This window comes from Syngnathus leptorhynchus, chromosome 19, assembly GCF_054491065.1.
Source record: "Syngnathus leptorhynchus isolate UIUO chromosome 19, UIUO_Slep, whole genome shotgun sequence".
Taxonomy (NCBI): domain Eukaryota; kingdom Metazoa; phylum Chordata; class Actinopteri; order Syngnathiformes; family Syngnathidae; genus Syngnathus; species Syngnathus leptorhynchus.
The window spans coordinates 2,187,091-2,214,612 of record NC_141213.1 but is presented as its reverse complement, the minus strand read 5'-3'; the positions used below and the strand labels follow the sequence as shown (position 1 = coordinate 2,214,612).

General features: G+C 46.3%; 4 protein-coding genes across 9 annotated transcripts; 2 read left to right on the top strand and 2 right to left on the bottom strand.

Annotated features, from left to right (window-relative positions):
* Window positions 1-82: 82 nt before the first annotated feature.
* Window positions 83-16,266, top strand: cacnb2a (calcium channel, voltage-dependent, beta 2a). 6 transcript variants are annotated; one of them, XM_085939684.1, is made up of 15 exons: window positions 83-244; window positions 336-391; window positions 872-964; window positions 11,632-11,751; window positions 12,135-12,257; window positions 12,336-12,472; window positions 12,550-12,626; window positions 12,727-12,863; window positions 13,271-13,351; window positions 13,431-13,489; window positions 13,842-13,951; window positions 14,104-14,255; window positions 14,335-14,430; window positions 14,510-14,680; window positions 15,117-16,266. In XM_085939684.1, exons 2-15 carry the CDS (start codon window positions 356-358, stop codon window positions 15,771-15,773), a joined length of 2,049 nt encoding a protein of 682 aa, XP_085795810.1. In that variant the 5' UTR covers window positions 83-244; window positions 336-355; the 3' UTR covers window positions 15,774-16,266. The 6 variants fall into 6 exon arrangements, with proteins under 6 accessions (XP_085795810.1, XP_085795813.1, XP_085795809.1 ...); XM_085939687.1 differs by lacking the exon at window positions 12,727-12,863 and adding an exon at window positions 13,014-13,033 and having other exon boundaries at window positions 83-391; XM_085939683.1 differs by having other exon boundaries at window positions 83-391.
* Window positions 16,267-16,276: 10 nt separating this feature from the next.
* nsun6 (NOP2/Sun RNA methyltransferase 6) lies at window positions 16,277-20,515 on the bottom strand. Its single transcript, XM_085939689.1, has 11 exons — window positions 19,738-20,515; window positions 19,273-19,428; window positions 19,113-19,201; window positions 18,908-19,014; window positions 18,635-18,788; window positions 18,434-18,515; window positions 18,193-18,312; window positions 17,981-18,125; window positions 17,764-17,909; window positions 17,552-17,677; window positions 16,277-17,474 (listed from the first exon to the last, which is right to left on the bottom strand). Exons 1-11 carry the CDS (start codon window positions 19,810-19,812, stop codon window positions 17,298-17,300), a joined length of 1,377 nt encoding a protein of 458 aa, XP_085795815.1. The 5' UTR covers window positions 19,813-20,515; the 3' UTR covers window positions 16,277-17,297.
* LOC147041581 (ADP-ribosylation factor-like protein 5B) lies at window positions 20,094-23,161 on the top strand. The gene is made up of 6 exons (XM_085939694.1): window positions 20,094-20,486; window positions 21,206-21,266; window positions 21,422-21,569; window positions 22,008-22,091; window positions 22,171-22,322; window positions 22,551-23,161. The coding sequence occupies exons 1-6, from the start codon at window positions 20,441-20,443 to the stop codon at window positions 22,597-22,599; spliced, it is 540 nt and encodes a 179-aa protein (XP_085795820.1). The 5' UTR covers window positions 20,094-20,440; the 3' UTR covers window positions 22,600-23,161.
* A 168-nt stretch (window positions 23,162-23,329) lies between these two features.
* Window positions 23,330-27,486, bottom strand: LOC147041580 (repressor of RNA polymerase III transcription MAF1 homolog). The gene is made up of 8 exons (XM_085939692.1): window positions 26,976-27,486; window positions 26,517-26,607; window positions 24,922-25,053; window positions 24,684-24,846; window positions 24,486-24,607; window positions 24,032-24,151; window positions 23,855-23,962; window positions 23,330-23,784 (listed from the first exon to the last, which is right to left on the bottom strand). Exons 2-8 carry the CDS (start codon window positions 26,597-26,599, stop codon window positions 23,760-23,762), a joined length of 753 nt encoding a protein of 250 aa, XP_085795818.1. The 5' UTR covers window positions 26,600-26,607; window positions 26,976-27,486; the 3' UTR covers window positions 23,330-23,759.
* Between the last annotated feature and the right edge of the window lie 36 nt (window positions 27,487-27,522).

Sequence of the window (27,522 nt, the reverse complement as noted above, 5' to 3'; positions counted from 1 at the left end):
TTCATTTCTTTCTATTGGAGTGTTGTCATGGGGAGACGGTGGACGGAAGGATGGACAGACGGAGGGACGGACGGAGGGACGGATTGGTACACACATATTGAGCAGCCAGTTTGGGCAGCAAAACAAATGTGATGCCGCAGGCTGTAAAACTTCCATCGTTATCATCCGAGCTGCTGTTTCAAGCTCCTCTCGCTTCGGCCAACCTGAGGACCCCGGAGGAGGAGCAGCCTCGTCAGGCCCGCTGGTAGTGATGAAAATGCCTCAAGATGGTCGAGAGCTTCACCGTTTGCGTGCTTTGTGATTTTTGTCGTTGCTACGTCTGGAAAAAAAAAAAGTAACAGCGGCTGACACATAAATGGAGGTTGACTCGCTGCAGCAGTCGGTATTTCAAGTAAGTTAATTTTTTTTGGGCCTGTCTTAAAAAGTTCGCAACTGTCAGTCTCGTGCTCAACTGCGGCGACATTTTGGCTTCGGTTTATGTTTACACCAAATGTCGTTTTGTGCCATGTTCACTACTTTTTCATTACTCTTTACTGTGTAAATCAAAGTTGTTTTGGGTCAAGTGTGCTACGAGCGTAATTTTTAAAATCACATTTGAATCAAAATTCGCAAGGTGACAGGTGAATTGAATCTCCGGGGACATTTAATTTTGCTTTACTTCCTGGTAAAGGTCAATTCCACTTTTACGACTTTTGTTGGTTTTACTGTTATAGTGTTATCAGAATTAGTTATCTATATTAATAATATTTTTACTGCTGTTTTATTTGATTATTGTTAATTCAAAGCTAAGTCGAGTGCTCATTCGAGGTCTTTGCTCAGTCAGTCAAGCTAGCTGCTTAATTGTTTTATTTATGCATTTTTATTTTTAAAGAGTCTCAGCAAAGCAGCCTGCAGGAAAGGTCGCTTGAAAGGTCTGAACGGGAGCACCTCCTCGGACACCACCACCAACAGCCTCGTACGTCAGGTAAGGAGTAACCTTCTTGCAAACTAACAAACTAGCTCACTCATATTAACATCCCAACTGTTGTCATTTGTGCAGTAAATCCCCAAAGTTGACTTTAATGTCCTTTGAGCCCATTTCCTATCCCTTCTCGGAAACGGCATGTTTCTGTGTAAATGTGTGCCGGTAAAAACAAACTAAGCATAAATTCTGCGCTCTCATGGTCATCATCATCCATCAGTCCTGACTCTGTATGTGTCCTGCCCTGAAAGTCTTGTGTAAACACCGCCTCCGCGTCAGCGGCGGCACTCGCATCTCCTGTTATAAAGCAGAACTGGCGAGGTATGCCTTTTACTCGTCTGGACTGTGTAGAATGTAGAGACCTGTACAGGGCGGGATGGGTGCCCTTGCTGAAATGTTTCTCCCTTTTTAGGAGGAGTCGTGCATGGTCTTATTTTTTTGGCACCAAGCGCAAAAAGGCCTGTTTGCACTCAGCTTCTCTGACAACTTGTGAATGAGCCTCTTGGACCTTGTTTTCTGCTCTGACGAATTTCCCCGTTTGCCCTCCCCCAAGACTATATTAATACGCTTTCCTAATTTAGAACTTGTCTAAAAGCAATCAACAAACGCTTCTAGTGAAGCACAGAATAAACACTACTGAACTTTTGAAGGATCGCTTAGGCTAAAAATAGCTCTTGTCCTAATTGTGGTATCAAATATGTTACAGACAGAAACGATTTGCTCCAACATTGAAGTCTGTATGTTGTCTGAGGTCATTTCACACCCTACTTCCTCCTGGTCACGCTCACAAACTTGAGGCCACGGCCGGGGCAGTAAAACCCGGTTGCATTCCGCCACTGATTGCGGGCTTTTATTTTCCTGCCTTCTTTTTGCCTAATCAATGACGTCACATCCTCCTGATTAGCATCTTATCAGACCTGGCGTCCTCTCCTGGGTGATGATGTAACCTGTACATGAGGGGTGGATATTTATGGAGTTCCAAGACAGCCAATTTGAGTTTATTTTAATATTTATTCGTCAATTCTTACTAATTAAATAATTATTAACATATTTGATGACTTGTTTATTCCATTTTGACACTTATGGTCCTCTAAGTGGCGTTATAACGTGCAGTGATGGTCTTGTGTGTTGTTTGTGGCGTTAGACTGCAGTCATGAGCTCGGTGTTAGACTGCCACCTAGTGGAGGAATGTGGTAATTGCAAGTGTTTGAACATGAGGTCGTTTTCTATAGCGTTTGTCCACTTGAGCGTCACAGGTGAGCTGGAACTTATCCTAGCTGACTTTGGCCACGATGCCGGGTGCACCCTACTGTGAATCACCTGAAAGAGTTTTCTATAGTCTGATCTATTTGCACCTCAGGCATTGCTGCATTTTGTGGTTTTGAAAGGGAAACACATTGCTGCATAAAGGCTAATGCAATGCAAATGAGGACTGACTGGCAAAGCATTCAAGTTGCGAAAGGGAAGGTGGGGGCTCAAAGTCAAGAGAAGAAAAGAGAGAAGGGGCATCTGGATGGACGCTCTCGAGTAGGACGCCAGGGGACGGCGGTCAATAAAGGACAAACCCCCCCCCCTCCTCCCTCCCACAAGCCTTCGTGCCGAGCAGCAACTCGTGTGCCACAGCGAGTGAGTGGCTGGAAGCAGCCCCGCAAAAACTGTAGCACTGCAGAGGATTTTTGTTGGGGGGCGGGGACAGGTCCGACCTGAGGAGCTCAAGTGGATTTTGCCGTTACAAGATGGCTACAAGAAGACGATGATGACAACGACAGGCTTTCCGACTTCAAATCGTCTCAAGCCACGTCAAGGATTCACCGGGGCGGACCGAGGCTGAGCGGATGCCGCCGCCCGACAGGTAGCCCCCCGTCCGTCCCTCCCTTCCCCGGTCCACTTCATGCCGTGCTGCGGGCTGGGCCATCGCCGGAAAGCAGCGCTTCCATATGTAAGTTTGACGCTTTCTATTCATCAACGGGCTCGGAAATTGACCATTCTGCTCTAGTTCTTCATTTTTGAACGTTGCTTAGTTTGTTACTGAGTCAGCAGTTTACTCTACCTTACCCCAACACTCATTTCCATCTTTTGTGTTTACTCCCGTGCTGCAGTTAAGATACTTTTTCACGTGCTTTCGCCACTAGATGGCCTTCTATCACTTTGGCCTCATCACACAATCAAACGTTTGGACTACTCAGCGATGACAAGCCCGCGTGTGTCGAAATGAGCTCGGCCTGAATAATCCGTCGGTCGCAAAAACCTCACGCCGGATTACGTGACAATTTGTCTACATCTCCATCCCTGGTCCAAAAGAATATATTTCAGACTCCCGCAGTTATTGGTTTGACTCCACATTGCGCTGGAGCAACGTTCACCTCACAACTGAGTAAGCTTTAATTTAACTGATGAGTGGATTAGTGTCGGACCAGCTGTTGCCCCGCCACACTTGGCTGGTGAGCCTCGGCGTGTGGTAAGGTGTTCACGCGCTGAGTTCAAGTGCGGTAAAATTTAATATCATCAATGTCATATATAAAAAAAAAATAAAAAAAACTCGGAGCAGTAATTGCGCTCCAGCTGCCGTGCCCCGCCGCTAGTTCTACGATGCTCCACTTACATGTCGGGGTTACATCATCAAAATGACAATTCCGCTCCAGATGGAATGTGAAGCGTGCCGTTTCCTGACAGGCTGGAGTAGACGGTCCCAGACGCTACTCATGGAAACTCCGGGAATGTAAGACATCCACCCCTCCCCCCCCCTCCCAGTCAGAAGAAATTGTGAATGGAGGCCAGCCAGTCAAGTAGGACTACAGAACACATTCTGTAAATATATTTTATATCTAAACAAAACACACTAAAAGATGAATCTAGAGTTGACTTTGGTGTGAGTTTCTTCAAGAAAGCTCCACCTAAGGCCAATATCTCAGTCAACGTTTCTGGAGGCCGCCTGGGGAGGGAGCTTTTTGGGGCCAGGGACTTCTTTTGGCGAGCGCTGAGCATTTTTGGACTTTTCCAGAGAATGTGAAACTGTCCGGAAAGGGAGCGACTAATTGGGGACAGAGACTTAAAGGAATGTCTCGGAACTCTTGTAGCACTTTTACATCATCTTCGCTAGAAGACCGGAAAGTGTGATATATACTCAGCTCGCCTTTCCACTCCAGCGCAAGCCGGAGAGGGAGCCTCATTTAAAACATCTGCAGATGTTCCGCGGAACTAATTAGGGGCGGCGGCACGCGGGCGACCTCTTGACGAGGGCTGCCGGCCAATGCGGCTATAAACAATTCATTAAGAGCCGTGCCGTTAAAAGTGGATCAAGGCGCTTCGGGAAGTCTGGCGTTGAAAACCTGTCGCCTAGCGTCGTTTTGGTTTGCTTCAGTTCTGGTTGTTGTGGCATTGAATAACAGCAGCTCTCTCCTCCACGGAGAAGGCTCATCCGCCTCTAAGCTGGCCCTCGGGAGCCGGGCCACGGCAAACCGCAGCACGATTGGTAGCGTGCCGGCCGGGAGCTCAGCTGGGCGGGGTTAAACCTGCCGCTGGGACCTTTCATATTCATACTCGCCGCCAATACGTAAGCACTCAGGTCGTTTCCTGCTGTCAGAAGGAGTTCACGAGATTTGTATTTTCCCGCAAGACTTGGAGATCGTTTTTTTTTTGGGCGGATGCCGGGCAATTCGGGGTCGCCGGGAAGGCCGCCCTCTGGCCAGCAGCCCTGATCCCCGGGTCTTCGGAAGACTCGTCTGGACAGGCCCGCTCCCGTTGCCATGCTCAGACACTCCAAGAACAAAAATGTGTCGTGGGTAAGCAGAGTGTTAGCGTCGTGCGTGCGTGAACAGAGCACGATGGACGCCGCCGGTGCGTTTGCGCCCGTTTTCGATGCTCCTGTGCCTGCGAGCCTTTCCAAAGAGAAGCTTTAGAGATTTAACTATTATATAACGAAAAGCTACTACATGTCCACTTTATAAAATCTGCCGACTGCTCCGCCAACTCGCATGGCGGTCCGAGAAACTTATCGATGACCTTTGCTTTTTTAGCCTGACTCCTAAATTTGCTCGCAAGTGCGGGAGAAGCTGTCACAATCTTTATTATGTTTCCTGTTTATTTATTTAAAAAAAAAAAAATGTAATTCTGGGATGTAATTCTTTGCTAGTGCAGCTGGATCAAGGGAGATTAGAGTGAGAGTGGCTTTGCAGGGATGAAATCAGCTACTTGGGGATGGGGCAGTCTACTTTATATTTTTGTTTATGTATTTTTGTGTACGTACTATATTTCTATTTCCAGTATTTCCCCCAACCATTCTTTATGTCAAACCTATATTGAATGTTAATCAGCATTCGAGGTTCAATTAAAAAAACCAAAACTTTGCGGTAGCACCGGTGAGCAACGCAGCGGCGGTCGTTAGTCGTCGCCGGGCAGATTATTGCGCCAGATGTTACTCTGACTCGCTCTAGTTTGTCCGGTCACGGCGTCACTTGTCATTATCACGAAAGCTCTTCGCAGTAGCAAAATAAAAACATGTTGTCGTCTATCTGGTGCTGCCCCCCCCACCCCCTAAATCTTCCTCGTTGAGTGCCATCTAGTTAACCACGCAACAGATGTCATCCTATGAAATTAAAGCTTAATGCTCAGCCAGCAGGAAAAAAAAACACTTCGCAGCGAACAATGACACCCCGGCAGCTTAAACGAGAGCGTGTCAGCCGGCAGTCGCGCCGAGGAGCCAGAGCAGCGCCGGCCGCGGGTCGTTTCGCCGTTGAGGGAGGACGAGCATGTCCAAGAAACCAAAGGTAAAGCAAAAAAAAGGGGCTGACTTTGGATTTGTTTTGCCGTCGTCACAGTCGGTTGACGTCGGCCTGCGCTCTGAATATCAATTTACGGAGAAGCTCTGGATTGCCAAAGATAAGCTTGCGTTAGTCCGTCAACTGAATGCAAATGTCGATGATGAGCAACTGAAATTTTGTGCTGAAGTGAAACAAACGGACTCAGTTTTGATTTGACTCTCAAATCCTTTCAATCATTTCAACCAGAATACTCAAGATCGCCGTGAAGAGGAAACAAGACAGGAAGTGTTGCTCTTTCTTCCTTTCTGTCTGTTTTGTTTTTTTTCTTCCTCGGTGAGCCTCCTTGGTCTCGATGTCTGTAATTAGAGATGGTGGCGCAGCTCGAGTGACGTGGTGTGTCCCGTATCTTGGTAACCCCGGTCAGACGCTGGCTGCCGGCCCTTGCGGGCTTCATTAGTTAGGAATCAGAGTCCCGTCAGGCCCCAGGCAAGATTTTCCATTCGTGCCTTCGTTTAGATTCTAAAGATGAGCATGATATTTGTGATAGCGTCCAACATTTGGTCAAAAGTATTCCAGGTTATTGTCTAAAAATTGTAATTATTATCAGGGTAGCACGTGAAGTTGTGGCACTCTTGCCGAGTCCTCCGTGTGTTTTGACAAATGTTGAATGGCGGCCATGGCAAAGAACACACAGTTGTTGTTGTTGGCCCATTTGGTTATTTAAATCAATGGAGTCTCTTGTCCGTTACACTTTTTCACTTCACCGCTGGTCTGACCTTGTCTCATTGTGACACAAATTTATTCGTGATCCCGTCGATGCTTTTTGGCAATGTGAAGCTGCGGATTGTTTTTGTTAATTGCCAGTGACTCGAGACTCAAAATGGCCACTTTTGGTTTTGAGCTGCTTGCCAACAGTTTTTGATTTTGCACTTTTAGCCTGCCCCGCTGGACGCTTGGTCACATTACAGGCTGGTTGTTGCCTATCTATTTTTTTTTTCAATGTATTTTTAGTCGGCGGCTAGCAACACCAGCATCCTGATCACCAGTCACTCACTCGGCATGCGGCCTTTCCTCCCTCGAGGCTCGAGCTCAATTAGCCCGACCTTCATTTTGACACCACGCGTACGGAATCACCTCATAATATCTTTTATTTTCTGCGCTTCCCTGTGGAGACTTCAGGAAGTCACTTAAGAGCGAGAAGCTGTTAGCAACATTGATGTTTTTTGTCGAAGCTAGGCATGAGCAAAGTTTCTCCTTCTAAGTCACTCTGCCCATCCAAAAATATCTCATGTCTTCAAATGATTTAAAAGTAACCAATGATTTGATCATCGAAGGCAATTTAATCAATCACGTAGTTTCCAATTTAAGGAGCGCATCATAGCAAGACAATGAAACTGCTGAGTCGTCAAGGCTTTAGTCAGCCTGATGACAAAGGTCAAGGCTGGACACGCTTCTCGAAAGCATTGTTTAGTCTGGCGCCGCCGACTCTTGGCTTTGTCACGTGCCGAGCACACGCTCCGCAACGTAATCCTTGCCGGCGTGTGGGGGGGGGGGGGCTAACCCTGATCAAACCCAATATAATCCAGGATTTAGCCTGGGCCGCCCATAAAACAACTCATTCGGGGGGAGGAGGACTTACAAATTTAGCTTTTAGTTCTTTTTTTTTAAATTTATTATTAATGTTGAGCGAATCAAATCAAAATGACTGTTCCGCTCGCTATCAAGCTAACGATATTTCCTTCATTAGTTACAACCGTGCCCTTGTTACCCTCGAAACAAACGGAAACTTTCTGCGCTCTCTGCTTTCGATAACCGTGACCATCTCCGCGTCGTGTCGCGTAGATAATGACTTCCTGATATCTCGGGTCTCACCAACACGTGCTCCAGACTGTACAGTAAGACACAAACACAAAAAAAAAAAAAAGATTCTTTTTAGGCAAAATAGAACTCATGTAAACTCCACACACACACATGCGGGCATAAAAAAAAGCGGCTGCAGCTGCTTTCTGGAATTTTCAAGCCAGCCCTGTTGGCCAGAGATCTTCCTTACTTACCCGTTATGTGTGTGTGCGTGTGTGTGTGTGTGTGGGAGGGACAGAGGTTGGAGAGGAAAGGGGTGGGGGGGGGGGGGTTGTTTTTTGGGTCTAGTGGATGGTTGTGGCGTTCCAAAGGAGTAGACTCCCAGCGTGGGAAAGACGCTCGTCTTCTCTCCGCGCCTCAAAAGTAGGCCAAAGGAGGACCGAGAAGGAACTTTTAACTCCTCTCCCGGCTCGTACTTTTTTTTTTTTTTTCGCAAGTGAAAAAGGCTGAGGAATTCCTGTGCTGTGCAACAGAGATGGGCAGCCGCTGAGATTTTTTTTTTTTTTTTCCCCTCCCAGCAGAAATGTTTCACTCGGCTAGCGAGGACTCGGATTTGGTGAGTTTGAGGAGAACTTTTTTTTTTTTCCAGGCTTTTGCGAGGTTTTTCTTCCTTCCTCTCTTTGCAAGGGGAAGGGCTTAGACTCAGTCAGAATGGAGGTTATTGGGGCACATTTGAAGGGGCGTTATCCCACGCTTTGTTCTTGAAGCTCACTTGCGCTGCTTCTTTGTAGCGTGCAAAGCAATGTTTCAACCGAGTCAGCTGATCTTTGGATTGTTCCCAAGCTCTTTGTCAAGGTACGCCGTGAACTTTGTGACCTCAGCAGCCGGAAGAGAAAATAACAGCCCTTTTTTTTTTTGCACACACTGGATCCAGTTCCTCATAAAAAGATGTGGCGGTGCTTTTACGGTATCTACAGTAGAACTTGTTGAACCCAAAAAGTCTGACGTCACCCCCACCCCTCGCTTCATCCAGTCCACGTGAAATGAAAACGGAGGCAAAACTTATAAATGTGAAACCCGGCTCCATTTGTCGGCTGTTAACGTTTGACTGGAGAGGGTTAGCTCGCTACTCAACTCCGTTCTCTCGGCCAGCTCTCATCAATCATCTCGCCGTCTTACACCTCGCACGCCAGAGAGCTGCCGGAATATTGATGACGCTGGCGTAAAATAGAAGTATAGTCCTCCCCCCCCCCCCCCCTCCCTCCCATCCCCACAGGTCGGCCTCCCTCACTTAAGTGTATCCTCTTCATCAGCCGTCATCCTATTATAGCGCTCGGAGTTGCTAGATAAAGAAGATCCTCGCGGTGAAGGGGATCGACTGCTAATGAGAGCGATGCGTCTGTCAGGGACAGCAGCCGCCGGTCGCAGGTAATATTTATTAGCGAGACGCGATGAACTCATAATACGCCGCTAGAAGCCCTAAAACCACTTTTATTTTTTTTTCTCTCTCTGGCCTTGAACATCATACATTTCAGTTAATCAATATCACCCTGCTTTTAGCTTTTTAAAGCCACATTTGGTTTTTAAATTCAAATGGATAAAGGCTACAATTTGATATCGATTCACTTTTTGGTTTGAATCCAAATTCGGATTGCCTCGAGTCGATAGAGGTTAGCGGTAGTCGTCGTAGCATAGCTGTGCCCTGTTCTCGCATCTTGCTAGCCACGATAGTTTGTCATGTGATTGACAGCCAGCAAGTCCATCAAGGCGATGGGACAATGCACTTACCTAATGCGCTGGCTCTTGGATTGCTTGGTAAACACTTTTCCCAGGCCCGTCGGTGTCACCTTGATGGCTGTGCGGCAGCACCGCCATCACTCTTTTCTCGCCACGCCGCAAGACTCATTAACCCGCCATACAGAAAAAAAAAAAATGTAAAAGAAGCTTTTCTTGGTCTACATCCAACAAAGTATTTTAAGCTGTTGTATTTACCAGATATAAATATCATTTTCTCTGCACTGAGAAGGAACCGCTAGCGCTGAAGGTCACTTTGTAGAAAATGCATGCCTCTCTGCCCCCCCCCCCCCTTCTCTGGAGTGGATGCATAGAAGCCAGAGAGCGCTGGGAAATCCCAATGGGAGACAACAGAAGGCAGCGCTCATGATGGGATCTGTCTTGGATAGCAAAAGGTGGACATGATGTGAATGAGGAGATCCTACTCCAAGTGGATCAGAGCAGTGTTATTGTTTTTCTCGATGCTCATTAGTACCGTTAATCCGGGTGTGGGAGTAGACAGGGAGGTCGACCCAGCGAAGCGGCCCCCGGGCTCATTCTGTCCAAACAAGTCTTTGTCATCACTTGCCTCATCCGGGCCACCAGTCTCTTCACCTTTACGGCCTCGGAACAGCATCTGCGTCCTGCCTTGTGGAGGATCAATCACGTACTTGACACCCATTCGGGATCAGGTTGTGGATTTCGGACTGTTGTGAGTCAAACAATTTGGGGAGTCAACACCACTCGTAAAAAATAAATCAATGAATGAAATCCGTTTATTCCGGCAGCCATACCGGATGACCTCCGAACTCACGCAACCCCGCGACCGGTCTGTGGGAGCAACATGCGTCACTGGCGCAGCGGCGGAGATATTTTTAGTAACCTCTCTCACCCGAGTCTAACTTAGTCCGCTCCTGAACGAAGATGAGAATTTTTTCATTAACGCGTTAATTATGCTCATTTTTCCCGTGCGGCTTTGCGATGGCACTTTGGAGTTTTAAATAAAGATGTCTTTGCTGCAGCTAGCGGTTCCATCTTGAAATTGAAAAGGAAGTAAATGCGCACAGAAGTGAAGCAAAACAAGTCAACACTTGAATGATGTAATTGCAGCCTAACCTCTGGAGAAATCATCGAGATCTTTGAAAAGCATGTCGGCGTGGACGCGATTGTGTCATGTCACCTTTTACTCGTTGCAGCAAGTGGCACACGTGCGGGAGGCGTTTTGGTGATTGCGCAACAAACAGCCCAGCCAGAGCCCCGCAATGCAAGCAGATGGATGCAATGTTGGGGGGTAACTCAGGGAAAAAATGTAGGGAGTGACGGAGGAGGAGGAGGAGGGGAAAGAGGAGGAGGAGGGGTGGACGGAGACAGAGCGGCAGAATCACTGAAATAGCACAGGCGAGCTTGTGACAAATGCAGAGAGCTGGAGCTTGCGTCAGGGCGGCGGCGGCACCTGCGAGACTTCATTAGCACCAAAGGAGAAAAGTCGGGACCGATCGGCTGTCTGCATGTCAAGTGGCAACGGGGACGGGAGGATGCGGCGAATCGCCGCCACCTGACTCATCTCGGCGGTCGGCACCTGCTGCAGCCGTTTGAGAAGATGCGCGGGGCAGGCGGCTCCTGCGGATTCCTCGTCGAGCGGCGGGGCTGGAAATGAAAGCGGAATTCCCCGGCGAGGCATTCAAAGGGAGCAGCCGTTGATGTAGCGTCAGTCTACCTGTAGCCAGTGAAGCGCCGGCGTGAACTTGACCGCGGCGGCGCCGGGTCCGAGCGGACTCCCAAGTGTAGCGGCGTGGCCGATGAAGGCCACCTGGGTCCGCCTGCTGAAAAGAGCCAAGGGAGGTCGCGTCAAGAGCTCGGATGTCTACGTAAGCCGACGTTCGTCAAGTTGTTTATCGCCGCCCCGTGAGATGCGGTGACCGTGTTCTGTTATCACGCATCTTTCATGAAATATTCCTTCAAACTTTAAAGGGGGGGGGCGAGGAACAACACTTAGAAGATCCGTCCCATTCTGAAGTTCTGAAGCACTTGGGCGAACATGAGCGGATAATTAAGCATTTTTGCAGCCATACTACTTTCCTTGCATAATCCCAACGTAACGCCGACGACGGAGCGATCCGCCGTGGCGGCACGCGCGCAACGGCCGGGCAATTCTAATGAGGGGAGCTATTTTTAACTCGGCGTGTTGCGCTGCTGCAGTGAGATGAATGAACCCCCCCCCCCCCCTCCCTTTGTGGGTGTCAAAGTTGCGTACGGGAACAGATGATCCACTTCCAACACTATTCCTGCCATGTCTTGTTTTGATATTGTTTTGTTTTTTTCTGGCTCACAATCAAGGGTTCGGCCGATTCCTACACCAGCCGTCCGTCGGACTCTGATGTGTCTCTGGAGGAGGACAAGGAGGCAGTGCGCAGAGAGGCAGAGAGGCAAGCTCAGGCGCAGCTCGACAAGGCCAAGGTACGACACGCCCGAGAAACGGGTGACGACAACCTTCAGGCGGCAAACTTCACGCCCCGTTGGCCAAAACCTCCACAACCGCAAATCATAAAGTTCAACTTTCAATTCACTCAGCAAGAGTGCAGAGCGCCAGCCGAGCCAAAACAAATCACTTGGATCTGCGTCAATTCGAGCATCTCAATAACTACTCGCCACCTGTATGTGCCAGAATTTGCCTGTTAGCGTTAGCAATTAAGGAAAGTGTTGCAGTGGGGGGGGGAGGTTTTTTTTTTTTCGCTTTGACTTGCAGAATAACGAGACTGGGGACACATGACAAGCAACTGGTTCCATAAAGTTGGTTGATTTTAAAAAAAGATTTTTTTTTCAATTTGCTTTCTCGTCAGACAAAACCGGTTGCGTTCGCCGTCCGCACAAACGTCAACTACAGCCCCTGTCACGAGGACGATGTCCCCGTCCCCGGCATGGCGCTTTCCTTCGAGGCCAAAGACTTCCTCCACGTCAAAGAGGTGACGACCCGATAGCCACGTAGCCTTTCTCCGAGGCGAAAACCGACGGCCAAAAATCTCGCCGTTCCTTTGTCGTAGAAATTCAACAACGACTGGTGGATAGGCCGTCTGGTGAAGGAAGGCTGCGAGATCGGTTTCATTCCCAGTCCGGTCAAGTTGGAAAACATGCGAGTCCTTCAAGAGCTGAGAGCCAAACAGGGCAAGTTCCATTCCAGGTAAGAAAAAAAAAATCATTTAAATAAAAAAAAAAAAGGTCTAATTTAAAAATGAATCTCATTCTGTATCGTTTCAGCAAACTGGGAGCAAACTCCTCGTCAAGTTTAGGTGAAGTGGTTTCGAACTCCCGCAAGTCAACTCCTCCTTCGTCCGGTAAGTGTCACGTGTAGGCGAGCTGACATTCCCTTCCCTTCCTTTCCTTTCCATCCATAATTCTCCACCCCCCCCCCCCCCCTCCCCCCGCCATTGACAGCCGTTGACTTAGACGCCACAGGCTTAGACGCGGACGACAACGAGCCGCCGGTCATCCTGCGCTCCCCTCGATGCGGCGGCGCTAACACTCTCACGTCCCCATTAGCAAAAGAGAAACGAATGCCCTTTTTTAAGAAGGTAAAGCGGACGGCGGCCCTTCCCGCTTTTCCTCCTCTGCCCACCCGCCCAGCGAATGCCCGCAGCTTCTCATCCTCCGCCGAGCACGGCTAGCATGCGCCTTTCTACTTCCCCGTAACCTTTTTCTTTCTCTCTCTCTGCTCACCGCAGCCAAGCAGAAGCAGAAGTCGGTAAGTCGCGCCGGTTTACTTTCCTCCGCTAGCTTACCCGCTCCTTTCTGAATTTACAACTTTCCGATAGATATTCCAAATATTACGTGACACACTTTCACGTTTTTGTTTTTCTTTTCTTTGTTCACTCTTTTCTGGCCAAAGCTTCCAATGTCATTTATATAGGAACGGTCTCATGTCATGGGTCCAGAATGCCTCAGCGCTGTGAATGTTATTTTTTTTTTTTCTCTCCAAAAGACGGAACACATTCCTCCATATGATGTTGTGCCTTCCATGCGGCCCGTGGTTCTGGTCGGACCGTCGCTGAAGGGCTACGAGGTGAGTTTGACCTACACAAATGCCCCCACGGGGACAGAAAGCCACGTTTTCAATTCGCTTTGTGTTTTTCTGCTCGCAGGTGACCGACATGATGCAAAAAGCACTGTTTGACTTTTTGAAGCACCGATTTGAAGGACGGTAGGTTCTCATCCTGCTTTCTTCCTCATCCACCCTAAAGCACCCCCCCCCTCCCTCCCCCCTGGGGAGAATGTAACAAGTTGGCCCGGGGAGACGCGAGTGTGGCGCTGCTTTAAATAGGCATGTCCTTAATAGGCTATAGTGGACCTCTTCTTTGAGGCTGAGCGGGATTCTGCTTTTTCAACGTGGACTCGTCTGAGGCTGGGGACACACATTTCAGTGCACACACACGGAACTTTATAGTTGGACCATATACACTTGATATTAAATCGGAGGGTGCTCCCCCCCGCCGTGTTTCGTCCATTAAATATACGATATGTCATCTGTTTTGTCGTTTGGCTTTTGCTGGCAGAATCTCCATCACTCGCGTCACGGCCGACATCTCGCTCGCCAAGCGCTCCGTCCTGAACCATCCCAGCAAGCACGCCATCATCGAGCGCTCCAACACGCGCTCCAACTTGGGTGAGGGCGGCTGTGGTTGTTGACTTGAAAAACAAAACTACTAACTGTAAAAAAAAAAATCCCGATGTTGCTTTTGTCCAAACGCGGCTCACACCGTCTGTCCCCTGTCCTCGAACGCCCTTCAAATATTTTTCGATTGTGCCCCTTTTCAGCCGAGGTCCAGAGAGAGAGGGAGCGCATCTTTGAGCTGGCGCGGACACTGCAGCTGGTTATCCTGGACGCCGACACCATCAACCACCCGTCGCAGCTGGGGAAGACGTCGCTGGCCCCCATCATCGTCTACGTCAAGATCACCTCACCAAAGGTCCGTCGCTATAGAAACCGCGACACATCTCCATGGGTTCAGCTCTTATCAAATCAAAGTTTGATTTTCTTGCCTTCAGGTGCTGCAGAGACTGATCAAGTCACGAGGCAAGTCTCAAGCCAAACACCTCAACGTCCAGATGGTGGCGGCCGACAAGCTGGCTCAGTGCCCGCCTGTAAGCCCCCCCGAAACTCGTTCATCGTTCTGACTTTTTTTTTTTTAATCAACATGCTTTTCTTTTTGGCCGCCCTCAGGAGATGTTTGACATCATCCTAGACGAGAACCAGCTGGAGGACGCGTGCGAGCACATGGCCGACTACCTGGAGGCCTATTGGAAGAGCACGCACCCGAATGGCTGCGACGCCCCAGAGTTGTCGCTGACCAAGACCCCCGCCGTCCCCTTGCCCTCCTCGTCCGGCGTGCAGGTATTGAAACGTAGCCGCGTCTCACTTGTAATGGCAAATCTACAAGCAAAACTTGAAATGTCATATTTGAATGAAAGCCACATACCAAATATTTGAATTAAAATTCAGAACTGAAAATTCTAAACATTTAACATATGAAAATTAAATCATAAAACATGAAAATATATATTGTAGTAACGACGAAACGCACGATTTCTCCCGGCCGACCAAGAAGGAATATTACGATGACAAATTGATAACATTCTAAATAGGCTATTTAGATTTTTTTTTTAGCTAGTAAATGTTATTGAAATTAATGTTAGCTCAAATTTAAAATTTTGTATCAATAAAACATGCTTAAAATAAAAATGCTGAATTTCTCTCGACCAATCAAAAAGAATTAGGACATTATTATTGCAACATTGTTTGGCTAATCATTCCTCCTGTTCTACATCAGGGTGGCGGTGCAGAGCATCGAGCAGAAAAGGCAATAGTGGAGCGGAAAGGCTCCAGAGAGGACCACCACTACCATCATCAGAACCAGGAGCAGGCGGACGGCGAGGAGGACGCCGCCATCGAGGAGGAGCGCCCCCCGAGGACCGAATCGTCTAGGAGAGGAGCGCCTCATGCCCAGCACCGCTCTTCTTCCACCAGGACTGAGAACCACAACCACCATCGACATCACCATCACCACCACCGAAGCAGGGGCCTCGCCCGGCAGGAGACGCTGGACTCTGAGAGCCCCGAGAACAGGGAGAACAAGGACGCCGCTTACGTGGAGCCTCACACTCAGCTCCTCCCTCAGCACCACCAACAGCAGCAGCATGAGGACACCAACCAGGAAGAAATGGAGGAGGAGGAGGAGGAGGAAGAGGAGGACTTAAGGGAGCCCCAACAAGGCCACCGGGACCACAACCACCACCACCACCATCATCATCACCACCACCATCGCACCAAGGAACGCGAGCAGGACCACAATGAACGTAACAAGCAGCGCAGTCACCACCATCAACAACAACAAAGGCCGGCGCGGGACCACCACCACTACGAACGAGAGCCCAAAAAGAGGGGTGACGCGGGGGAATGGGCCCGAGACTCGTATATCCCCCAGTAGACCACGTTTTTACCCCCTCAAGGATCCATTTCCTCCCTCCTGTTGTGCTGCTACACCTCCAAACCACGGCATCCTATTTATATCCACTTCCTTCCGGTTTTTGATCGCAGCGTTTCTATGATGGAGATACAAGTATGCAGTGGATGGAAAATCTACACACCCGTGTTTAAATGCCGTGCAAAAAAAAACTGAGACCAACATTTTTCCCCAGCATTCATGTATGAGAGACTACTAGAACATCTGAACTTTATCCAAAGTGAAGTCCAGGTGTGGTCCTTCTTGTTTCTTTTTTTTTTTTTTTTTTTTATACCATTTCCTCATCAATTCCCTTAGGTCACATTACACAAGGTTATAAATAATTCATGTTGGTCTCGCCTTTTTATGATCTTGGCATTTGAACAGGGGTGTGTAGACGCTTTATATCTACGTAGACGTGTATCTGCATAGATCCTAATGGATATGCATGAATGTTCACAAATATGCATATTTGATAAAAAAAACCAAAAAAAAAACATGCCTTTTTGTTCATGTACTGAGCTGTTCTTTACTAATTTTGACCTGCAACTACTTCACTCATATTTTTTTCTTTCAGACATCCTTCCGTAATTGATTGGTCGAGTGAGTCGCCATGTTTGTTTGCAGAAAGTCATTTGCTTGGTTGTTTTATAACTTTGGGAACAACAGTAAGTCCACCATTGCCTTTTTATCACGTGAGGAAACACAGTAAAGTCATTTGGTTTAAAAAACAAAAACAAAAAACATCAACAACAAAAAAACTATGTAATACCAAATTCTTGCTAAAATTCAAACCTTTTTTTATTTTTACATAGGTTGGTCGCATAGTTGTGTTTCTCTTTGAAAACACCCAGGGTGCCACGTCTATAAATAGTTTTTCTTCTTCTTCCCCCTCGCTCTTAAAACGCTACTGAAAAATTAAGGTGGGCTCACGGAGCCGTCGTCAAGGCAACGTCCCGACCAAAGGGAGATGAGTCTAAAATAGGCTTGGAGTTGAGCGCAACGGTATTTTCCTGGGAATCCTGCCAGCTTGACAAACATCCATAAATTAGCCTCGAGATGTCCATTTTCACTTGCTCCGATAAATTGTTAATACCTCTCGTGACCCCATCACTTCCTGGTTTGCGCGCGCGAGAGAGGAATCCACCATTGCCGTGGCAACGGTGTCGTCACTGTTGTCATGGCAACGTCCGCTGCATTCAGCCTCTACCTCCGTGTTTATGCGGCTTATCCCAACATTGACTGCTAAAAGGCATTGGGCTCCAGTGGGACATTGTTGACATGACACAGCAATTTTTACCATGAAAAGATTTTTCTTTTAATTATTCATAGCATTATTTTTTCAATATCAACTTTAGATAATCATCTAAAAAATTAAAAAAGAAAAATTCTTTAGTGGAATTGCATAGTGACATCGCCACCTACTGGCCTGACATGCGTACTACAGATTTTTCAGTTCTTTTGCATCCAAGTTTGCTCTTCTTCCCAAGTATCCTCGCAGGGAGCTTGTCAGTTTTTCTGGAATTTGGCGATAAAGAATCCGATGGTGTCCCCGTCCGCCCTTTTGGCAAGGGGCGTCGTGGCGGCGGCCTCCCAGCTCAACTCTGGTCGGAACCTCTGGAGGAGGCCGAGCTGCTCCGGGGTCAGCCCCGCGCCTGGCATGCCATCACCCCCGACGCGAGGCTCCTGGAGAGTTGAGTTGATCAAATTAGTGTATGAGGTGGGCAAAAAAATAGCCAACATGCTGTCATTGATTTTTGTACCTGAGGCTGCAGCGTGAGTCTGGGGAAGGTGCGAAGGGCCCAAGCCACCTGCTCCTCGTTCTCTGCCAGCGTCACCGTGCATGTGCTGTACACCAGAACCCCGCCTCGCTTCAATGCTTGCACCGCCTGCAGGTACAAAATGCACATAGAACCGCAAGTGTGTCTCTACTGCCATCTAGTGGTGAAAACTAAAGCATACTATCCGTACGTACAGCATGGAAGAGGCTTCTTTGCAGGGGTGGGTAGGAGCAAACTTCCTTCAGACTCCAGGTGCTCACCATGTTTGGCCTCTGGCCGAGCCCGCTGCAGGGCGCATCCAAGAGCACGCGGTCGAAGCTTTCAGAAGCGAAGGGCGGCCCTGGAGAACAGGTGAGAACTTTACGATTCATTCAGACATTTGTGCCACTGGGCTGCATTTGTAAATATCACCTTCTCGGTCGCCGATGATGTCATCGCATACGACTTTGGTGCTGTTAAAGCAAAATGCTTTCACGCTACGCAATTGCAGTCTTTCAGCATTCCGGCGAATTAACTCAATCTTATTTCGAATCCTGTCCAAGGCCACCACTTCTCCCTGAGGACATTTTTTGTGCACAGTTTAGTAAATGTGAGAGACGTAGTGACGTTGTTTTGCGGTGTACCCGATCCTCTATGAGGGCGGCGATGTGACACGTCTTCCCCCCCGGGGCGGCGCACATGTCCAGGATGCGCTCTCCGGGTTGAGGACCCAGAACGTGGCCTACCACCACAGATGGAAGGTTCTGGCGTAAACAATACTTTTATGACCATACAGCTCTACAAAGTGTAAAACCTCCAAAAGGAGACCCCTAAAATAGCCAAAGAAAACCAAAAATCTGGACTTGTGACAGTTTATCATTTTACCTGTAAGAAGACCAGACGAGGTAAGACTCCATCAAAAGAGGGAGTCCAGTAAAGGGGTTCCGTCATACGCACGCCGACGCCCCTGGAAAGGCAAGACGTGCAACTCAAAACTATGAATTTTGTATCATGTGAACATATTTTCGTTACGCATTCTGTAACTTTACGAATGTCTTAATGTTAGTTAACAACACTTTGAGCTACCTGATGGTTTCACCCGTGCCGAAAATGTCGGCGCGGTCCTTTTCGGCCACACCGTTGCCCACAAATGTTTTCTTGCCGTGAAACCCGAATGCTCCTCGGGTGCATTTTCCTTCCACGTCAGAGAAGACCGACACGGCGTCCCCGGACTTCATGTCTGCAACACAAGCATGGCTGAATTCATAGTTTTTCAGCAAATGATCTGTTCCAAGGTTTGAATGCGACCCACCCAGGGGTGTTAAATTATGAAAAATGATTAAGATAAATGTTTTTTACTTTTTGGACAGGCAAGTATTCCGGGTGCAAAGACATGGGCGCCCCTGAGCACAGCGTTGCCGCATTGCACACCTGCCACCACCTCGGAGCTGAGCTGCAGCACACATCTGCGGAAAACAAAAACAAAATTGTCACACTAAAAATGTCTATGAATGTATTGTTATTATACTTTTTTTGTTGTTGAGAAAATTGGCAGTTTTTGTACCTCGGTCCAACCACAGGGATCAGAAGCACATCGGGAACGCTGGGATGAGTGTCGATCTCAAGCTCCTCCCTCTCAGATCCACACGTTTGCTACGTCAACAAATGTAAACACAACAACTCAGAGATAAATATTCCCCCTCCTTTCTTTTCTTTCATCTCACCTTCTTGAGCTCCTCACCCAGTTTTTGTCTAATCTCTTCCAGGGACGCCAGGTGGACACTGGCCCGGACGCAAGTGTAAGACGGAGGATGCGACAGACAGGTGAGAAGAGTCTGAAAGTGGCGCTCGGCTTCCTTATCGCCGATGGACGCCAACAACTTGAAACAAATGAGTTAGATTTCCAGGTTAGTGTGCAAGCATGTTGGTTTTGTTCTTTGAAGTTATACATTCCAAAATAGCATGTAAGACACCTAAATGTCAACAACAATTTGTTTGGCAGCTGTAGATCAGATAAATACTGGGTCTAAATTCAATTAGCATTTATTGAAAGTATTTAGGACGAACTATTAGAAGTGATCTCAAAACCCTTCCGTTTAGGGTCACGTTGAAACGATACTCTGTAGGGATAATGATGATTTTTCTCCACTGCCATGACAACAAATGTGCAGATTTAATCAAAAACGTACCTCTTTGTTTAGGAAAACTTCTTTCAAGTAATCGGCGACCTCCGGCCTCAGAGAAATTCTCGGAAAGACCGACATTGTGTCTGTTTGCTTCTCTAATGTGTTAATTGTCCACTTTTCTTGCAGCAAGGCATTGCCACAACATTTCGGTATGGGAATCGCCGGTGTTTCCACTTCCGTATACGTCACAGCGAGCGCTCACGCAAATAAACTAAACCCGTTGTTTTTTTTTTTTTTTTTCGTTTTTAAAATGTGTAGATTATACAATCCATAGTTTTATAGAATTATTTGATTAGTGAGCGAGCGTTTTTTTAAAGGTTAAAAACCATGAACGCGTCGTGGCGTGATGACGTCAGCAGTAATTCGTTCAATATGTAGCCACTTTTCTCCAGAGCAGGCCCAGTAGACGGCAAGAGCTGTTTGGGTTAAGGTGTCGAACACACCGCACATACGACAACTCTATGCGGCTCTCTTAACACAAAATACAAAACTCCGAACTGTCTTTTCGCTACGCCCGGCCACATTTGTAAATGTCTCCGGGGGCGAATGGAGTCCTTGACGGAGGAAAAGTCGCCGTGAGTTTGCAGCTTAGCTCAGCCTAGCCGCCGTGTGTGTGGGGGGACTTGCAGCTCAGTACCGACCGACGGATGTTAGGAACAAAGAACGGACGGACGAACGGACATTGGCATCCTTTTTATTTTAAACAATGGGCCTCATTTTCGCGAAACTGTGGAGCTTCTTCTGTAATCAAGGTACGTAAAGAGTTCATTATCGAATAAAACTACTCCGAGCAGCTTCATCGTTTTCGACGACTTCTGTTGACTTTGTAACACGGTGTTTTCCATAAACTCTTTGCTATTTTATTGACTGAGTGGTTATTAAATGTGATGATTTGCATTTAAACTAAATAGAGTTAGGAAAAAAAAACCACATATTTTTTTGGGTTGATTTTTGTTTGTTTGGATGAACGGTCGATTGATTAGCACTGTCTGGACAGCACCTTGTTTGACGTCACGATGGGTTGACCTTTGCTCGTGAAAATTGTTTACAATATTTAGGGACACTTAATTTCACTCTAAAATGTATTTTTGAAATGTTCTTTTTATTTGAGAAGATAAGAACTTTTTTTTCTTTATTTTGGTGAAAATGTGACATTGGAAATGGCCTAAAAAAAATCTATCACTCAGAACCTATTGTTAGTGGTTGAAAATGTTTTGAAATGGAGTTTTTGTTTTGTTTTTATATCGCTCATATCTGGTATTTGTTTTGGAGATTTTTTTTAAATATCTCCACTGGCAGTATTTTACAAAGCTCCAGGAAGTCATAGACATGATTCTTGTCAGATTTGGAGACCTCTAATCAGGCTTCCTTCCTGGATGAGCTGAGAGCACAATGGTCTGCTCCTGACTTTCCTAAATGACTGCCACTACCACAAAAATGATGGAAATGTGGCCCACTTTTTTTTTGACAGAACACAAGGTGATCATCGTTGGCCTGGACAACGCCGGCAAGACCACCATACTTTATCAGTTGTGAGGCACTTTATTATTCATTTTTAATTTTTTTTATTTGATGGCTTAGGTTCCTTATTCTGCCAGTTTATTGTCTACTTTTAATGATAAAAAAAAAAAAGACAATTGTGAAGTACTCGGCTGGAAATGTACCTAATAAAGTGTCTTTTCATAAGTCTGATGAATGAGGTGGTCCACACGTCGCCCACCATCGGCAGCAACGTGGAGGAGATCGTGGTGAAGAACACACACTTCCTCATGTGGGACATTGGCGGACAAGAGTCGCTCAGATCCTCCTGGAACACGTACTACGCCAACACCGAGGTACACACACTCGCAGATGTGTGAATGGGAGCAGATGGTGTGTTTGTTCACTGAGCACACAGCAGCTGGGGGGGGGGGCCGCTCTGGTTCAAAGGTTAAGCGTTGACAAAGAAATCCCCTCCCACTCCCCGGGCAGTGGAAAATCTGACCTTCATGTGCTGCAGTGTTTTGAATGAGTTATTAAATAAATACAATCCTAGTTTTGGAACAGTAATTTAATTTCCGAACTTAGTGTAGCTTCGTGAACCAAAAAAAACAACAACAATGCGACGTGGCTGAAAGAAGCATAAACGCTGTGGAAGTCTTGTGGTCGCTTTGGCAACGCATCGCATGCTATCCCATCAATTTAAAGGCTGCCGCTGTGGAGCCTTGGCTGTTTTTTTTTATTCCTTGGCTTTTCTTTTTTTTTGGGCTCAGTCGTAGTGAATCTTTGTGCAGTTTGTCATCCTGGTGGTGGACAGCACCGACCGAGAGCGTCTGGTAATCACCAAAGAGGAACTTTACAGAATGTTGGCTCATGAGGTAAGTGTGAGGGGGGGGGGGGCTACCTTGCTTTTGGCTTTCTGTGTCCAAGCAGACCATCGTGACTCGTCTCTTGCAGGACCTGCGCAAAGCAGCTGTGCTGATCTTTGCCAACAAGCAGGACATGAAGGACTGCATGTCAGCGGCCGAGATCTCAAAGTATATGACGCTGAGCGCCATTAAAGATCACCCGTGGCACATCCAGTCCTGCTGCGGTCTCACGGGGGAAGGGTAAGCCCACACCACACATCAGAAAAAAAAAATACTGGAAGCTCACACGGAAAATGATGAAAACAAATATTCGCTTTTGAGAAGATATTCACTCCATGACTTTTTGTTGTTGTTGTTGTTGTAAGACAACAAAAAAGGAGCTGATTTTTTTAAAATTTATTTTGATTTCATAAGAAGATATTACTTTAACTAGAACTTGTCTGACAAAACCATTCTTTTTGGTTCCAGTTTGTGTCAAGGTCTGGAGTGGATGACATCACGGGCTGGACTCAGATAGCAGCCCCTCCCTCCTCTGAATTCTTTCATGGAACTTGGCAGGAACCCCTCCCACAAGGTCTCATTTCCTTCCATTTTTTTTTTCTTTGGAACAGACACGTACGCATTTGGGCCGGAAATGAAATGCAGCCACAACATTCAGGGACATAAGCGAATGTAGGCTGTTGGTTTAACAAAAAAAAAAAAATGTACACACACCCACGTTAGTTGTTGCTTCTACATAAGCTACGACTTGGTTGGTGGGTTTAGCTCCATGAGCAAAGGTGTGCTTGGTTTTTTTTTTCTTTTGGACAAAGTGGTTACTTTTTTTAAGGACAGTATTTTAAATTTCACTATTTAATGTCATTGTCTCGAAGCATTTGAGCGAAGAAGCTAGTATTTTTTTTTTTTCTTCCCAGATGGGAATGGTGCTCTTGTGTATTTCTGCAAGTCGGCGATGTGCACTTTTGTAGTAAGAATGAACTAAGGGTGGTGCAGTATTTGAGCCATGTGAGTCAACAGCATTAAGACATCCTTGCAAAATGTGTTACATTTATGACAAGATTAAATATTTTTCAGCCATGGGAGTTTTTTTTTTTTTTTTTTCTAACTTGAGTTTGAAACCCTACATTATAACCCTAAACTTAAGACCCTAGTTAGTAACCTTAATTCGAATTTAAAACTCCCCACTTGAAACTTCATGCATAGATTAAAACCCAAATATGAAACTCTAACTTTAATGCGTGTTGAACCAAACAAAAGCAAAATGACACTCATAAAAAAGGTGTTTATTCACATCAGTAATATATTAAAACACAAAAAAGAAAGCACAGATACAGTCATTATGTAGCTTAGTTTCACTCTATTCACAAGTGCATGGAAATCGGGGTGGACACAAATATATAAAAAAAAAAAAGGAATATTTGGGACACACAAAAAAAGAACATCTGACATAAAAGCAGTGGGAAAACGAGCTTCGTTAATCTAAGCGGAGAGAAACGGTCATAACAGTAACACAAGTTCCAGCCCAGGAAACTGCCTCCTTTTTGTTGTTGACTTTCTTTGCAATTTGCCTCGTCTCAACATTCGTTAGAAAAAAAACTCTTAAACATGCATATAATTCTAGAAAAGCGTGAAAACTGCTTTGCGTGAAAAACACAACGATGACTGGACAGTGAAGTCTCACGCGCACACGACTCTGGGACACCTGTAAAAAATACACACAAAAAAAACATTGCATTGTTGTCACGGTAGAGCAACTTTTAGTTAGCGCTCACCTGTCCTCTGTGAAGCCGTCCAGCTCCTCCTCTTCGTCATCCTGATCGTCCAGCTCCATGTCCAACTCGTCGTTGTCCAGGCCGTCACCGCCGTAGCCGCTCAGGACGCTGAAGGAGGCGGCAAAAGTGAGTTGGTTGGTGGTGTGGGGGTGGTTAGAACCAAAAAACAGCTCTTACCTGACGTAGCGGCACGTGAGGAAGACTATCCTCTTGAGCTTTTTGTTGTAGAAGAAGTAGTTGAAGGACCACAGGCTGCCCTCCTCCCCGAAAGGATCAGAATCCAGATCAGGATTGTAGCTGAGGGTGGAGGAGGAAAAAGTCAGTACTGTTGAGGATGGCCACTAGAGGGAGACATTTAACCACACTCAAACTGCCTGGAATGGCCGCTTCATAAATACTGACAATTAGATGAAAATCTTGTAGGAAAACGTTATTGGAGTGTCGCAAAAACAAAATCTGGTCTAAAACGGTTTTGAAATTCAAGTAAAACAATAACTTAATAGCTAGTTGCCTGAAAATCCCAAGGCACAGAAACAACCATTCTAACCTAGGGACAGTTAAGAGTCGGCAATGAATGTAGCATGCATATTTTTGGGGCCGTCAAAAAAATATTGGGGACCGCATGGATTACCTGTAGATGTCGCAGGCGGGTAGATTGATCTCCTGGTCGATGGCGCTCCAAAGCTCAGGTCCCAGAGAGTTAAAGCCTTCCCCGACAGCAGAGAACAAGCTGCTGTTGACAGCATTGGCCACCTGACCGCCACAAAATTTTTGTTAGCTTTCGGCTTTTAAAATGAAAAAAAAAATTTAATTGAACGTGTGTACTAACCCAGTTGAGACTTGGCTCCCTGCTGAACTCGTGCGCCCGCGCCGTGCTGAAGTCGTAGTCCGGCCTGAAGGACTCGTTAAGTGTGGTGATAAGGTAGAAGATAGTCTTCCTGCAGCACTTGTCACTCAGAGGGTTCTCGGCGTCCTCGGCGCTCTTAGCCAGCCTATAGGGAGGGAGACAATTTTTTAAATCCCGGAATGTAAGGCGATTGATTTTGGGGGGGGGGGGGGGGACTGACAGATCGGGACTGGCGGCGCTGGCGGACTGCGGCGGGGACAGAGCCTCCAGGACGTGCGGCTGGCCTTCCTGGCAGAACTGCTTGAACATATGCTTGTCGTCGCCCGCCATCTTGCACGAGTAGCTCTCGATCCTGTTGGCAGACAAAAGCGATACTTAAAGAAAAAACAACAACAACAACAGACAAAACATGTAAAGGGAGAATCTAACACTAAAGAAAGCGGCTGCCAAAAATATTTTTAAATATAATCGATTTTTTTTAATCAATGCTAGTGTTTCGATTAAAAAAAAAGCTAAAACAAACGTCACTTTTTATGCTGCTTCTTATATTGTCAAATCTAAGGTGTTCCTAATGATGTGGCCTGCACATTTGATTGACATAAGTGACTTTTCAGGTTTAAATACTTGAGGCAAACCAATAACACCTACAAAAAGTGGAAGTGTTTTTTTTTTTTTTTTGCTGTGCAAACAAGATTAGCTGCTCATCTCCAGCACCAAAGCTTATCTCTGAAAGTCATGTGACAAGACCAAGTTGCTGCGCTTCTATTTCTTCATGTCAGATGCTGGTGAAATGTGACTGCTTGTTATGCAAGATCGAGCTTGCTCAAGTCAACACTGATGACTATTGTAGAGACAGAGCTGACCCTTTCCTCCCCTCGCACACAAACAGCTGATGTCAACAAACAACTATGACACCAAAAGCTCCACAAGTGTAAGACTCCAAAACAACCTACTTTGTGTTATTTTACATAAATACATAAGAACGGCCGTAAACCCTCTGAGGTAAAAAACAAAACAAAACAAAAAACGTTTAAGAAAAACAGCACATTAGAAATCACCACTCTAAAAAGATGTTTGTGCACTTATTTCCAAGTGGGCGTTCTGTCACTGCCTGATGCTGCTACTTCACTAATCTAAGCGGCCTAAAAGTCAGCAAGCTTTTACTTAACCGCGCACAACTGTTCGTAACTACCAACATTGTATGTGTGTGTACACGTCTAACACGTAACGGACTTCAAAATAGCCAGTGTGTTACGTGTGCTCCGGTTGCACTGTGCTCGGTAGCGGGCTGCAGGTAAACGACGTGCTGTGTAATTGTAGCCGCAAGCCCGTTATGTTCTTACATAAGGTAATACGCTTGAAGCTGGAAAGACACACCGGTGGTTAGGCATTAACTTTCCGAGTCGTGCTCCAAGATATGATTAAGTAACAACACAGATCTGCTTGGTCTACTGCCCCCCATGCGAGGTCACAAGTTTCTCATTTCCGGAGAACATCAAGTCTGGTTTAGAGATTAATTGGTCACATTTTTATCTCAGAACGATGTTTAGAGCTCTGTTTAGCACAGTCGTTAAACCTGAGCAATTTAACGGTAATGGTAAACGAGGAGATTGTTACTTATTGAATCTATTTTGTTGAATGTCAAGATTTATTAGATACTGAAAAAAAAATTGTATTGATCATCACTTGTTTAAAAATAGCATCTTAATTTTGCATACCGATAAAATATATAGAGCACCTTTTCGAAGGGCTTGAAAATATTTCTTTAATCTACATTTCTTGATTAAATAATTAATAATTGTAATAATAACCAACCTGCCAAGGATACGAGATTCTCCTGTTTCGGCACACAGCCGTGAGCTGAGTGCTTCAAAACTCGAGTTTTCCAGCAACTTCATCGCCTTCTCTGGGGGGGAAAATATATATATAGATATCAGTACTTTAAATACAATATATAAAAAATTAATGACAAAAAACAAATAGATAAATAATATTTACAGAATTTTAAAAAAGGAATAAAAAGAATAGATGCCAATAAAAAAAACGATGTAACTTTAGCAGTGCACTTGACTCACAATATAATCCAATGTTTTGTTTATTTAAAAAAAAGGAGGCGTTTGACAGCTTGTTTATGTGGAGCAAGAGTGAGCGCACCGCCATCTTGAGGACATCTTTGACAACGACCGCCATTTTCTGCCAGCCCCTCCCCCACACTGTCCCCAATCGTCTTCCTGCTTCTATTTATCAACACAGTTCCATCTCAAAATCACTTACCAAGTCGATATTCCTCGACGCAAAAGCCAAGTAGATGTTCCACAAAAGTCACTTTTCTCACTCTGCAATCTTCTCGGCTCTTTTTTATTCTTATTTTTGCTGGAGTTCGCCGCTCCGGTCACCTCCAAGCTTCGTTTTCCTTGTATTGTTGTGCGTTTACAACCGAGGAATTAGTGCGCGTTTAAGAATCTGTTACAAGCACTCGGTCGAGAATGCGCCGCTCTGAGGCTCTTTCGGTTTATAGAAAAACTACTCTTTCCGATTAAATGCGATGAGATTAAATCGAGTGACTGTTTGCGCCCGTCGGGGTCCGTCTGCAGCTGCATCACTTTCGACCTAATAGCACAAAAAAAAAAAACGTTTTTTTTTTCCGCGGTGGATCAAGTCGCCGTTGTCCAAGCGACCGATCAGTTGAACAATGAAAGCGCGAGCAAGTCTTTAGAATCCGGACAAATGATTGAGAAACGTCGACAAAAACCGCTGCGTCTTTCTGTTTACGAACACAACAATCGTCTGTCTGATGGAGACAAGCCCCCTTTTCATGTCT

What these genes read in the sequence shown, in the direction of transcription:
- LOC147041581 (XM_085939694.1), top strand. Translation starts at nt 20,441, where the DNA reads ATGGGCCTCATTTTCGCGAAACTGTGGAGCTTCTTCTGTAATCAAG. An exon ending in GAGCTTCTTCTGTAATCAAG is followed by an intron (nt 20,487 to 21,205) that starts GTACGTAAAGAG and finishes TTTTTTTGACAG; the next exon opens with AACACAAGGTGATCATCGTT. An exon ending in ACCACCATACTTTATCAGTT is followed by an intron (nt 21,267 to 21,421) that starts GTGAGGCACTTT and finishes TCTTTTCATAAG; the next exon opens with TCTGATGAATGAGGTGGTCC.
- nsun6 (XM_085939689.1), bottom strand. Translation starts at nt 19,812, where the DNA reads ATGTCGGTCTTTCCGAGAATTTCTCTGAGGCCGGAGGTCGCCGATTAC. An exon ending in AAGTTTTCCTAAACAAAGAG is followed by an intron (nt 19,429 to 19,737) that starts GTACGTTTTTGA and finishes ATTTGTTTCAAG; the next exon opens with TTGTTGGCGTCCATCGGCGA. An exon ending in CCGCCCTCATAGAGGATCGG is followed by an intron (nt 18,126 to 18,192) that starts GTACACCGCAAA and finishes AAATGTCCTCAG; the next exon opens with GGAGAAGTGGTGGCCTTGGA.
- LOC147041580 (XM_085939692.1), bottom strand. Translation starts at nt 26,599, where the DNA reads ATGAAGTTGCTGGAAAACTCGAGTTTTGAAGCACTCAGCTCACGGCTG. An exon ending in GAATCTCGTATCCTTGGCAG is followed by an intron (nt 25,054 to 26,516) that starts GTTGGTTATTAT and finishes GTCTGCCAACAG; the next exon opens with GATCGAGAGCTACTCGTGCA. An exon ending in CCCGCCTGCGACATCTACAG is followed by an intron (nt 24,152 to 24,485) that starts GTAATCCATGCG and finishes CTCCACCCTCAG; the next exon opens with CTACAATCCTGATCTGGATT.
- cacnb2a (XM_085939684.1), top strand. Translation starts at nt 356, where the DNA reads ATGGAGGTTGACTCGCTGCAGCAGTCGGTATTTCAA. An exon ending in CGCAGCTCGACAAGGCCAAG is followed by an intron (nt 11,752 to 12,134) that starts GTACGACACGCC and finishes CTTTCTCGTCAG; the next exon opens with ACAAAACCGGTTGCGTTCGC. An exon ending in AAGCACCGATTTGAAGGACG is followed by an intron (nt 13,490 to 13,841) that starts GTAGGTTCTCAT and finishes TTTTGCTGGCAG; the next exon opens with AATCTCCATCACTCGCGTCA.